Raw genomic sequence first — 13,416 nt, 5'->3', positions numbered from 1 at the left:
GTCCCCGTGTACAGTGACTGCGCTCCCTGCGATATAACGTCCCCCGTGTACAGTGGGGGCCTTGCGCTCCCCGCGATATAACGTCCCCCCGTGTACAGTGACTGCGCACCCCGCGATATAACGTCCCCCGTGTACAGTGCTGCGCTCCCCGCGATATAATGTCCCCCGTGTACAGTGACTGCGCTCCCCACGATATAACGTCCCCCGTGTACAGTGACTGCGCTCCACCCGCGATATAATGTCCCCCGTGTACAGTGACTGCGCTCCCCGCGATTATAACGTCCCCCGTGTACAGTGACTGCGCTCCCGCGATATAACGTCCCCCGTGTACGGTGACTGCGCTCCCCGCGATATAACGTCCCCCGTGTACAGTGACTGCGCTCCCCGCGATATAATGTCCCCCGTGTACAGTGACTGCGCTCCCCGCGATATAACGTCCCTCGTGTACAGTGACTGCGCTCCCCGCGATATAATGTCCCCGTGTACAGTGACTGGCGCTCCCTGCGATATAACGTCCCCCGTGTAGTGACTGCGCTCCCCGCGATATAACGTCCCCCGTGTACAGTGCCTGCGCTCCCCGCGATATAATGTCCCCCGTGTACAGTGACTGCGCTCCCGCGATATAACGTCCCCGTGTACAGTGACTGCGCTCCCCGCGATATAACGTCCCCCGTGTACAGTGCCTGCGCTCCCCGCGATATAATGTCCCCCGTGTACAGTGACTGCGCTACCCGCGATATAACGTCCCCCGTGTACAGTGACTGCGCTCCCCGCGATATAATGTCCCCGTGTACAGTGCCTGCGCTCCCGCGATATAACGTCCCCAGTGTAACAGTGCCTGCGCTCCCCGCGATATAACGTCCCCCGTGTACAGTGACTGCGCTCCCCGCGATATAACGTCCCCCGTGTACAGTGACTGCGCTCCCCGCGATATAACGTCCCCCGTGTACAGTGCCTGCGCTCCCCGCGATATAACGTCCCCCGTGTACAGTGACTGCGCTCCCCGCGATATAACGTCCCCGCCCCGTGTACAGTGACTGCGCTCCCCGCGATATAACGTCCCCCGTGTACAGTGACTGCGCTCCCCGCGATATAACGTCCCCCGTGTACAGTGACTGCGCTCCCCGCGATATAACGTCCCCCGTGTACAGTGACTGCGCTCCCCGCGATATAACGTCCCCGTGTACAGTGCCTGCGCTACCCGCGATATAACGTCCCCCGTGTACAGTGACTGCGCTCCCCCGCGATATAATGTCCCCCGTGTACAGTGCCTGCGCTCCCCGCGATATAACGTCCCCCGTGTACAGTGACTGCACTTCCCGCGATATAACGTCCCCCGTGTACAGTGCCTTGCGCTCCCCACGATATAACGCCCCCCGTGTACAGTGCCTGCGCTCCCCGCGATATAACGTCCCCCGTGTACAGTGCCTGCGCTCCCGCGATATAACGTGTCCCCCCCCCTGTTCGGTGACTGCGCTCCCCACGATATAACGTCCCCCGTGTATAGTGACTGCGCTCCCCCGCGATATAACGTTCCCCCCCCCCTGTTCGGTGGACCGCGCTCCCCACGATATAACGTCCCCCCCCGAGTACAGTAACCGTGCTCCCCACGATATAACGTCCCCCCCCCCCATGTACGGTGACTGCTCTCCCCACGATATAACGTCCCCCCCGAGTACAGTGACCGCGCTCCCACCTGATATAACGTCCCCCCCAGTAGGGTGACCGCGCTCCCCACGATATACATGTGTCCCCCCGTAGGATGACCGCGCTCCCCACGATATAACGTGTCCCCCCCAGTAGGGTGACCGCGCTCCCCACGATATAACGAGTCCCCCCCCCCAGTAGGGTGACCGCGCTCCCCACGATATAACGTGTCCCCCCCCCAGTAGGGTGACCGCGCTCCCCACGATATACGTGTCCCCCCCAGTAGGGTGACCGCGCTCCCCACGATATAACGTGTGTCCCCCCCATTAGGGTGACCGCGCTCCCCACGATATAACGTGTCCCCCCCCCAGTAGGGTGACCGCGCTCCCCACGATATAACGTGTCCCCCCCCCCAGTAGAGTGACCGCGCTCCCCACGATATAACGTGTCCCCCCCCCCAGTAGAGTGACCGCGCTCCCCACGATATAACGTGTCCCCCCCCCAGTAGAGTGACCGCGCTCCCCACGATATAACGTGTCCCCCCCCCCAGTAGGGTGACCGCGCTTCCCACGATATAACGTGTCCCCCCCCAGTAGGGTGACCGCGCTTCCCACGATATAACGTCCCCCCCCCCCAGTAGGGTGACCGCGCTTCCCACGATATAACCGTGTCCCCCCCCCAGTAGGGTGACCGCCGCTCCCCCACGATATAACGTGTCCCCCCCCCAGTAGGGTGACCGCGCTTCCCACGATATAACGTGTGTCCCCCCCAGTAGGGTGACCGCGCTTCCCACGATATAACGTGTCCCCCCCCCCCAGTAGAGTGACCGCGCTCCCCACGATATAACGTGTCCCCCCCCCAGTAGAGTGACCGCGCTCCCCACGATATAACGTGTCCCCCCCCCCCCCAGTAGAGTGACCGCGCTCCCCACGATATAACGTGTCCCCCCCCCAGTAGGGTGACCGCGCTTCCCACGATATAACGTGTCCCCCCCCCCAGTAGGGTGACCGCGCTCCCCACGATATAACGTGTCCCCCCCCCAGTAGGGTGACCGCGCTTCCCACGATATAACGTGTCCCCCCCCCAGTAGGGTGACCGCGCTTCCCACGATATAATGTGTCCCCCCCCCCAGTAGGGTGACCGCGCTCCCCCACGATATAACGTGTCCCCCCCCCAGTAGGGTGACCGCGCTTCCCACGATATAACGTGTCCCCCCCCCAGTAGGGTGACCGCGCTTCCCACGATATAACGTGTCCCCCCCCCCCCAGTAGGGTGACCGCGCTCCCCACGATATAACGTGTCCCCGCCCCCAGTAGGGTGACCGCGCTCCCCACGATATAACGTGTCCCCCCCCCAGTAGGGTGACCGCGCTCCCCACGATATAACGTGTGTCCCCCCCAGTAGGGTGACCGCGCTCCCCACGATATAACGTGTCCCCCCCAGTAGGGTGACCGCGCTCCCCACGATATAACGTGTGTCCCCCCCATTAGGGTGACCGCGCTCCCCACGATATAACGTGTCCCCCCCCCCAGTAGGCTGACCGCGCTCCCCACGGATATAACGTGTCCCCCCCCCAGTAGAGTGACCGCGCTCCCCACGATATAACGTGTGTCCCCCCCCCAGTAGAGTGACCGCGCTCCCCACGATATAACGTGTCCCCCCCCCCAGTAGGGTGACCGCGGCTCCCCACGATATAACGTGTCCCCCCCCCAGTAGGGTGACCGCGCTTCCCACGATATAACGTGTCCCCCCCCCCCCCAGTAGGGTGACCGCGCTTCCCACGATATAACGTGTCCCCCCCCCAGTAGGGTGACCGCGCTTCCCACGATATAACGTGTCCCCCCCCCCAGTAGGGTGACCGCGCTCCCCACGATATAACGTGTCCCCCCCCCAGGTAGGGTGACCGCGCTTCCCACGATATAACGTGTCCCCCCCCCCAGTAGAGTGACCGCGCTCCCCACGATATAACGTGTCCCCCCCCCAGTAGAGTGACCGCGCTCCCCACGATATAACGTGTCCCCCCCCCCCCCAGTAGAGTGACCGCGCTTCCCACGATATAACGTGTGTCCCCTCCAGTAGGGTGACCGCGCTCCCCACGATATAACGTGTCCCCCCCCCCCCAGTAGGGTGACCGCGCTCCCCACGATATAACGTGTCCCCCCCCCCAGTAGGGTGACCGCGCTTCCCACGATATAACGTGTCCCCCCCCAGTAGGGTGACCGCGCTCCCCACGATATAACGTGTCCCCCCCCCCAGTAGGGTGACCGCGCTTCCCACGATATAACGTGTCCCCCCCCCAGTAGGGTGACCGCGCTTCCCACGATATAATGTGTCCCCCCCCCCAGTAGGGTGACCGCGCTCCCCACGATATAACGTGTCCCCCCCCCCAGTAGGGTGACCGCGCTTCCCACGATATAACGTGTCCCCCCCCCAGTAGGGTGACCGCGCTTCCCACGATATAACGTGTCCCCCCCCCAGTAGGGTGACCGCGCTCCCCATGATATAACGTGTCCCCCCCCCCAGTAGGGTGACCGCGCTCCCCACGATATAACGTGTCCCCCCCCCAGTAGAGTGACCGCGCTTCCCACGATATAACGTGTCCCCCCCCCAGTAGGGTGGACCGCGCTCCCCACGATATAACGTGTCCCCCCCCCCAGTAGGGTGACCGCGCTTCCCACGATATAACGTGTCCCCCCCCAGTAGGGTGACCGCGCTTCCCACGATATAACGTGTCCCCCCCCCCAGTAGAGTGACCGCGCTCCCCACGATATAACGTGTCCCCCCCCCCAGTAGAGTGACCGCGCTCCCCACGATATAACGTGTCCCCCCCCCCCCCAGTAGAGTGACCGGCGCTTCCCACGATATAACGTGTGTCCCCCCCCAGTAGGGTGACCGCGCTCCCCACGATATAACGTGTCCCCCCCCCCCCCAGTAGGGTGACCGCGCTCCCCACGATATAACGTGTCCCCCCCCCAGTAGGGTGACCGCGCTCCCCACGATATAACGTGTCCCCCCCCCCCCAGTAGAGTGACCGCGCTTCCCACGATATAACGTGTCCCCCCCCCCAGTAGGGTGACCGCGCTCCCCACGATATAACGTGTCCCCCCCCCCCAGTAGGGTGACCGCGCTTCCCACGATATAACGTGTCCCCCCCCCAGTAGGGTGACCGCGCTCCCCACAATATAACGTGTCCCCCCCCCCCAGTAGAGTGACCGCGCTTCCCACGATATAACGTGTCCCCCCCCCCCCAGTTAGGGTGACCGCGCTTCCCATGATATAACGTGTCCCCCCCCCAGTAGGGTGACCGCGCTCCCCACGATATAACGTGTCCCCCCCCCCAGTAGGGTGACCGCGCTCCCCACGATATAACGTGTCCCCCCCCCCAGTAGGGTGACCGCGCTTCCCACGATATAACGTGTCCCCCCCCCAGTAGGGTGACCGCGCTCCCCACGATATAACGTGTCCCCCCCCCCAGTAGGGTGACCGCGCTTCCCACGATATAACGTGTCCCCCCCCCAGTAGGGTGACCGCGCTTCCCACGATATAATGTGTCCCCCCCCCCAGTAGGGTGACCGCGCTCCCACGATATAACGTGTGTCCCCCCCCAGTAGGGTGACCGCGCTTCCCACGATATAACGTGTCCCCCCCCCAGTAGGGTGACCGCGCTTCCCACGATATAACGTGTCCCCCCCCCCCCCAGTAGGGTGACCGCGCTCCCCACGATATAACGTGTCCCCCCCCCCAGTAGGGTGACCGCGCTCCCCACGATATAACGTGTCCCCCCCCCCCAGTAGAGTGACCGCGCTTCCCACGATATAACGTGTCCCCCCCCCCAGTAGGGTGACCGCGCTCCCCACGATATAACGTGTCCCCCCCCCAGTAGGGTGACCGCGCTTCCCACGATATAACGTGTCCCCCCCCCCAGTAGGGTGACCGCGCTTCCCACGATATAACGTGTCCCCCCCCCCCCCAGTAGGGTGACCGCGCTCCCCACGATATAACGTGTCCCCCCCCAGTAGGGTGACCGCGCTCCCCACGATATAACGTGTCCCCCCCCCCCAGTAGAGTGACCGCGCTTCCCACGATATAACGTGTCCCCCCCCCAGTAGGGTGACCGCGCTCCCCACGATATAACGTGTCCCCCCCCCAGTAGGGTGACCGCGCTCCCCACGATATAACGTGTCCCCCCCCCCAGTAGGGTGACCGCGCTTCCCACGATATAACGTGTCCCCCCCCCAGTAGGGTGACCGCGCTCCCCACGATATAACGTGTCCCCCCCCCCAGTAGGGTGACCGCGCTCCCCACGATATAACGTGTCCCCCCCCCAGTAGGGTGACCGCGCTCCCCCACAATATAACGTGTCCCCCCCCCAGTAGGGTGACCGCGCTTCCCACGATATAACGTGTCCCCCCCCCAGTAGGGTGACCGCGCTTCCCACGATATAACGTGTGTCCCCCCCCCAGTAGGGTGACCGCTGCTCCCCACGATATAACGTGTCCCCCCCAGTAGAGTGACCGCGCTCCCCACGATATAACGTGTCCCCCCCCCCCAGTAGGGTGACCGCGCTTCCCACGATATAACGTGTCCCCCCCCCCAGTAGGGTGACCGCGCTTCCCACGATATAACGTGTCCCCCCCCCCCCAGTAGGGTGACCGCGCTCCCCACGATATAAGTCGTGTCCCCCCCCCCAGTAGAGTGACCGCGCTCCCCACGATATAACGTGTCCCCCCCCCAGTAGAGTGACCCGCGCTCCCCACGATATAACGTGTCCCCCCCCCAGTAGGGTGACCTGCGCTCCCCACGATATAACGTGTCCCCCCCCCAGTAGGGTGACCGCGCTTCCCACGATATAACGTGTCCCCCCCCCAGTAGGGTGACCGCGCTCCCCACGATATAACGTGTCCCCCCCCAGTAGAGTGACCGCGCTTCCCACGATATAACGTGTCCCCCCCCCAGTAGGGTGACCGCGCTCCCCACGATATAACGTGTGTCCCCCCCCCCCAGTAGGGTGACCGCGCTTCCCACGATATAACGTGTGTCCCCCCCCCAGTAGGGTGACCGCGCTTCCCACGATATAACGTGTCCCCCCCCCCCAGTAGGGTGACCGCGTTCCACGATATAACGTGTCCCCCCCCCCAGTAGGGTGACCGCGCTCCCCACGATATAACGTGTCCCCCCCCCCCAGTAGGGTGACCGCGCTCCCCACGATATAACGTGTCCCCCCCCAGTAGGGTGACCGCGCTCCCCACGATATAACGTGTCCCCCCCCAGTAGGGTGACCGCGCTCCCCACGATATAACGTGTCCCCCCCCCCCAGTAGGGTGACCGCGCTCCCCACGATATAACGTGTCCCCCCCCCAGTAGGGTGACCGCGCTCCCCCACGATATAACGTGTCCCCCCCCAGTAGGGTGGACCGCGCTCCCCACGATATAACGTGTCCCCCCCCCCAGTAGTGACCGCGCTCCCCACGATATAACGTGACCCCCCCCCAGTAGTGACCGCGCTCCCCACGATATAACGTGTCCCCCCCCACACCCCTCAGACAGGTACTTCTGGCGGGTGCAATCCTCCGGCAGTTGGTCTCTCTGGCGCCCGCCCACCTGCACCGCTTCTGGCTGGGGCTCCCCCCGACCTCCCGCGCATCGACGCCGTGTACGAGCGAAATAACGACAGCAAGATCGTCTTCATCGCAGGTCAGTCCGGGTCAGAGGTCAAGGGCAAAATGTTCAGCCAAGTTCACACAGAGCAGGGGGGGGGGGCAGATGTCAATAAAAGGTCAACAGTCATACAGGAACCCAAATCGTGACACCCCCGTGGTCACTGTGTGCATATAGCGGGGTATATTCCCTGTGTATAGCAGCGGGGTATATTCCCTGTGTATAGCAGCGGGGTATATTCCCTGTGTATAGCAGCGGGGGGTATATTCCCGGTGTATAGCAGCGGGGGTTATTCCCTGTGTATAGCAGCGGGGTATATTCCCTGTGTATAGCAGCGGGGTATATTCCCTGTGTATAGCAACGGGGGTTATCCCTGTGTATAGCAGCGGGGGTTATTCCCTGTGTATAGCAGCGGGGGTTATTCCCTGTGTATAGCAGCGGGGTATATTCCCTGTGTATAGCAGCGGGGTATATTCCCTGTGTATAGCAGCGGGGTATATTCCCTGTGTATAGCATCGGGGGGTATATTCCCTGTGTATAGCAGCGGGGGGTATTCCCTGTGTATAGCAGCGGGGGGTATTCCCTGTGTATAGCAGCGGGGGGTATTCCCTGTGTATAGCAGCGGGGGTATTCCCTGTGTATAGCAGCGGAGTATATTCCCTGTGTATAGCAGCGGGGTATATTCCCTGTGTATAGCAGCGGGGTATATTCCCTGTGTATAGCAGCGGGGTATATTCCCTGTGTATAGCAGCGGGGTATATTCCCTGTGTATAGCAGCGGGGTATATTCCCTGTGTATAGCAGCGGGGGGTATATTCCCTGTGTATAGCAGCGGGGTATATTCCCTGTGTATAGCAGCGGGGTATATTCCCTGTGTATAGCAGCGGGGTATATTCCCTGTGTATAGCAGCGGGGTATATTCCCTGTGTATAGCAGCGGGGTATATTCCCTGTGTATAGCAGCGGGGTATATTCCCTGTGTATTGCAGCGGGGGGTATTCCCTGTGTATAGCAGCGGGGTATATTCCCTGTGTATAGCAGCGGGGTATATTCCCTGTGTATAGCAGCGGGGTATATTCCCTGTGTATAGCAGCGGGGGGTATATTCCCTGTGTATAGCAGCGGGGGGTATATTCCTGTGTATAGCAGCGGGTATATTCCCTGTGTATAGCAGCGGGGTATATTCCCTGTGTATAGCAGCGGGTATATTCCCTGTGTATAGCAGCGGGGTATATTCCCTGTGTATAGCAGCGGGGTATATTCCCTGTGTATAGCAGCGGGGTATATTCCCTGTGTATAGCAGCGGGGTGTATTCCCTGTGTATAGCAGCGGGGGGTATATTCCCTGTGTATAGCAGCGGCTGTGACCCCCTCCCCTCTGTGCGCAGGGAGCCGGTACTGGGTGTTTAAGACACGTTGGTAGAGTCCGGCTATCCGCGGCCGCTCTCGGGACTTCGGCCTGGACAGAGACGCTGTGGACGGAGCCTTTGTTTGGCCACATAACGGGAAGACGTACTTGTTCCGGGGGAGCCAGTTCTGGAGGTTCGATGAGAAGGCGGGGCGCATGGACTCCGGGTACCCACGGAACAGCGGGCTCTGGAAAGGTGTGCCCGCCGACATAGACGACATCATCAGCTGGGTGAACGGTGAGACCCCCAATTCCCCCACGGCGCCCTGAACCCCACTCTGCTACTCCTGCCGCGATCCTCAACTCCCTGCCCCTCCGCGCCTCACCTGCGCCTTCCCCCACGCCTCCCCTTCCTGTGCCTCCCCCACCGCACCCATCTCGTATTTCGCGCCTCTTATTTGCCTCCTCCCCCACGCCTCCTCCTGCCCCTCCCACCCATCTCATATTTCGCGCCTCCTCCCCCACGCCTCCCCCTCCTGTGCCTCCCCCTGCCCCTCCCACCCATCTCATATTTCGCGCCTCCTCCCCCACAGGAGACACTTACTTCCTTCAAGGGGTCTCACTACTGGAGGTTCCGGGGAGGAAACGTGGAGGCTGAGCCTGGATACCCCCGCAGCACAGCACGCGATTGGATGTACTGCCAGTCTGTCAGCGAGAACACACCCACAGATGCCCCAGAGGGGCGGGGGCCAGAGGGACTGCAACTGTAACTGCCCCGCGGGAACCAGCTATGCCCCTCATAGCCCCGCCCTGGGGGTTTTTGGCTGGCACTTGCCCTGACTTCTGCTGCTCCGATGCTGAGGAGAAAGGCTGCTTGAATTCTGCCCCATGGGGCAAGAAGGGCAGGGGGCAGAAGGAGACACTGGCAGTGCAGCCAGTGATGCAGAGAGAAGAGCCCCCGCTCAGATTCCGGGACATCGGCCAAGCTGCAGCGTGAGCGCAAAGTGGGGGGACAACGTGGGCAAGACAGGCCTACACACCAACATGAGATGTACGGGGGCCATGACAGCCACACAGTCACAAAGGGCAGAGGGCAAACACACGCAACGCAGGGTGGGGGCACAACGCCCGTCCTCAAAGGTCACCAACAGGTCAGGTGGTTCTTAGTCTGCACAGCAGGGATATCCTGACCTGTTGGTGGCCTGAGGATTGGAGGTCCCTCTCCCCCTCGCCCCCCCCCCCCCCACGGTGTAACCAATGCGGACAGGACCTCTGGCCCAGCGCCGCTCCCCGTGACCATCCCAAACACCCCACCCTGCCCTCTGCTCCAGGAACGGAACCTGTTGTAGGTGTTTCCTCCTCTCCTACCCCCCCCCCCCACGCTCGCGCCTCCCTTCCCCCCGCCGCAGTGACATCACGACCCGGGGACCCGCTTTTTGCCTGGTTTTTTATTGACAGAAAGGTTTCTCGCTGTACAGATTACAAAAAAAAATAAAACACAAAACAAAGTCTTACTTCTTTAAATTCACTTTTTACGAAATTGTTTATGCCGAGCGGAGGGTGAGAGGCGGGGGTGGGGAGGGGGGAGACGAGGGGGCGCAGTGTCAGGGGGTGACGTCCCCCCGAGAGGGATTCACATTACAACGCTGCTGTGCAGGGTGACAGCGGGATCCCGTCAGTCTGCGCCCCAGACACAGCGCACAGGTAGAGAAGCGAAAACGCGGAATCAGCTCAGCTGTCTCACTGACCCAAAACTCAACACGAGGACAACCCCCAAATAATCAATGCGCCCCCTGAAGGCAGCATGGGGGGGGGGGAGGGGAGGGGAGAAAGAGGAGAGAGAAGCCTGCTCCAAAAATAACCAAGTCCCAAAAGTCACTGAGAAGAGATGGAGGGGTGAGAGGGAGGAGAGGGGGAGGAACATCTTCCATCGGAGGGGGTGGGCTCACGGAGACCTGGGGAGAGACAACATAGGTTAGGAGCGGACAGTCACCTGGATACAGCTATTTGGGGGAGCACGAGATTCCTGCTCGTTGTGTCTCCCTGTGGGGGGGTGGGGGAGGGGGAAAAGGTCCCGTCACCCTGCTTAGAGGGAAAGGTCCCGTCACCCTGCGGGGGGGAGGGGGAAAAGGTCCCTTCACCCTGCAGAGGGAGGGGGGGGGGGGGGAGAGAAGAGGAAGAAAGGTCCCACCCACAGTCACCCTGCGGGGGGACGGTTGTGTCACTGACACCCTGCGGGGGGCGGCCGGCTGTGTCACTGACACCCTGCGGGGGACGGTTGTGTCACTGACACCCTGCGGGGGACGGTTGTGTCACTGACACCCTGCGGGGGACGGGCTGTGTCACTGACACCCCTGCGGGGGGCGGCTGTGTCACTGACACCCTGCGGGGGGCGGCTGTGTCACTGACACCCTGCGGGGGACGGTTGTGTCACTGACACCCTGCGGGGGACGGCTGTGTCACTGACACCCTGCGGGGGACGGCTGTGTCACTGACACCCTGCGGGGGGGCGGCTGTGTCACTGGACACCCTGCGGGGGGCGGTTGTGTCACTGACACCCTGCGGGGGACGGTTGTGTCACTGTCACCCTGCGGATGAAAGCTCCCGTCTGTCAGTGTGTTACCTGGATGGTCTCCTGCGGGAGTATCTGGGGCTGGGCGAGTCCCTTCTGCGCTTCCTGTCTGGTGACTCCCGGACCCTCCCAGAATCCCTTTTCCTAGAGGGGAGAGAGCAGAGGTTAGGCGGCGGGCGCGTTGAACACGTTCCGCAGTCAGTGGGGCAATTACCTACCTCCTGCGGGACGGAGGAGGCGGAGGAGGAGACGGGGCGAACGGTCTGCGGGCGAGTAACTCAGCGAGCGAGAGTCTCGCAGGGAGTCGATGGGTTTCCGAGGACTGCGGGATCTGGAGAGAGAACAGACTGAGCATGCCACAGAGTACAATGGTACCGAGAAGCTCTCCGTGTATACAGGCACTCCGCATCACTATACAAGCACGCTGCCCTGAATAATGATGCAGAGTATCTCTATACACTAATAATACGTATCTCCAGACACTAATGAACACGCTGCGCTGTATAATGATGCAGAGTATCTCTATACACTTATAATGCGTATCTCCAGACACTGTAATGAACACGCTGCGCTGTATAATGATGCAGAGCATCACCGAACACTGATAATGAACAAGACGCTGGGCTGTATAACGACGAGTAGTATCTCTATACACAGGTAATGAATAAGCGGCACTGCAGGATGGTAGAGAGTATCTCCCGCTGTGTGGTAGAGCCTCACCTCGTGTCCTGGCGTGCGGTGCTCTTGCTGATAGATTGTGCTGTGACCTCCCGGAGGAGGAAGACGATGAGGATGAGGATGATGACGAGCTTGAGTCAGAGTCTGAAGAGGAGCCAGAGGAGGATGAGGAGGAAGAGGAGGAAGAGGAGCTGGAGCTGCGTGAGGGCCGTCTCACTTCTGAAGGCATGGGGTGGTCCTCTGCCTTGGGGGCTCAGCTGCTGGGGGGCTGGGGGCCCTGGGAGAGATCAGAAGAGATGTTAACAGTAAGGAAGCATTTAACCTTCCTGCCCTACGGGCAATGGAAGGAGCAACCATCGGGGTGCCCCACAGCAGAGGGCACGTACCCCGCAAAGCATACGCTTAATACTAGTTATGGGGTTTGTACTCCGCAATCCCCAGTTGGTGACATTGGCTCACCTCTCCACAGCAGGACATGCATCGGGAGCACTCTCCATGGCTGGGGAAGGCTTTCTGGGGCTGGCTTCGGAGTCAGAGCTGGAGGATGAAGAGGAGGAGGAACTGGAGGAGCTGCTCCGACTTTTTTGCTTGGATGGGAGGGACAAGGGGGAGGGAACCCGGGTGTCTTGTTCCAAGTCCGCGTTTATAGTGGACATTGAGGGGTTCGGTGGTGATGGCGGCTTCTCTCCCTTCTCCAGGTTTCCCAGCAGGTCACAGGCTGTACCGTCAACCAGTGGGGATGGCACCAGTGCCGTCTCTGCATCTCCAGTCTGTTCCTGGAATACGACTGGATCAGAACTCGACTCCCCACTCCTGGATGTTGGGGGGGTCTCAGGGGCAGTGGGGACCCTTAGCAGTCGTGGTGGCGACCTACTACATTCATCCAATATTGGCTCTAGGTGAGACGGTGAACTTCCAACAGCCACAGGGAAGTCTCGTTCACTGGTTGTCGGACACTCTTTTGGGAGGAGCATCTCCTGATGGATGGGGCTTCTCCCTGGTCCTTCTGTGTGCTTCTCCAGAAGGGGAGGAGAGGGGGACTTTGCCTTTGTTGGCATCTCTGTGTGTGTTATGTTTGGGGAGATGGGAGCTGGTGGGGAGACGGAACATCTTTTAGAAGCTGGACTTGCAGCCTTTGCTGCTGACGGGGGGCTTTTCTGGGGCACCCCCGATTTCACTGTCCTTGGCGGGGACAAGGACCTCTCTTGCCTTCTTACAGCTCGCGGTCTCTCTGGTCTAGAAGTGGGTGGGGAACGGCCACCACTAGGGGAAACCACTGCCTTGCCACGTTGTGAACTCCGGTATCTATCGGAAGAGCGTGACCGGACCCGTCTCCCAGGTGACCGGGACCTTCTTTGAGGCGACCGGGATGCCCTGCGTCTAGGCGAGTTAGACCTCTCACGGCGATAAAGACCTAATGGCTTCTCTCGTCTGCGTGGTGATCGGGATTTTCTTCTGGGAGAGGACCCAGACCGTCCCCGACGGGTGTAACGGGAAGTTTCGTGCCTGGATAATGA

At 61.2% G+C, this 13,416-nt stretch overlaps 2 protein-coding genes and 1 pseudogene across 2 annotated transcripts in view; 2 read left to right on the top strand and 1 right to left on the bottom strand.

Moving 5' to 3' along the window:
• Positions 1–607, top strand: part of THOC6 (THO complex subunit 6) — a 40,308-nt gene extending 39,701 nt beyond the window's left edge. The window contains 1 exon segment of the mRNA XM_075581763.1: positions 566–607. Within this exon segment, the coding sequence (XP_075437878.1) occupies positions 566–607 (42 nt within the window).
• A 173-nt stretch (positions 608–780) lies between these two features.
• Positions 781–10,153, top strand: LOC142476311 (matrix metalloproteinase-17-like; annotated as a pseudogene).
• Positions 10,083–12,497, bottom strand: LOC142476315 (serine/arginine repetitive matrix protein 2-like). The gene is given in 6 exon segments (XM_075581766.1): positions 10,083–10,604; positions 11,273–11,365; positions 11,440–11,479; positions 11,482–11,568; positions 11,942–12,176; positions 12,359–12,497. Coding segments are annotated over 5 exon segments (417 nt in total). The 5' UTR covers positions 12,129–12,176; positions 12,359–12,497; the 3' UTR covers positions 10,083–10,594.
• Between the last annotated feature and the right edge of the window lie 919 nt (positions 12,498–13,416).

The sequence above is a fragment of the Ascaphus truei genome, unplaced genomic scaffold (genome assembly GCF_040206685.1).
Source record: "Ascaphus truei isolate aAscTru1 unplaced genomic scaffold, aAscTru1.hap1 HAP1_SCAFFOLD_1564, whole genome shotgun sequence".
NCBI lineage: Eukaryota > Metazoa > Chordata > Amphibia > Anura > Ascaphidae > Ascaphus > Ascaphus truei.
Note: the sequence above shows the minus strand (reverse complement) of the source record. Positions and strands in the feature narration are given on the sequence as shown.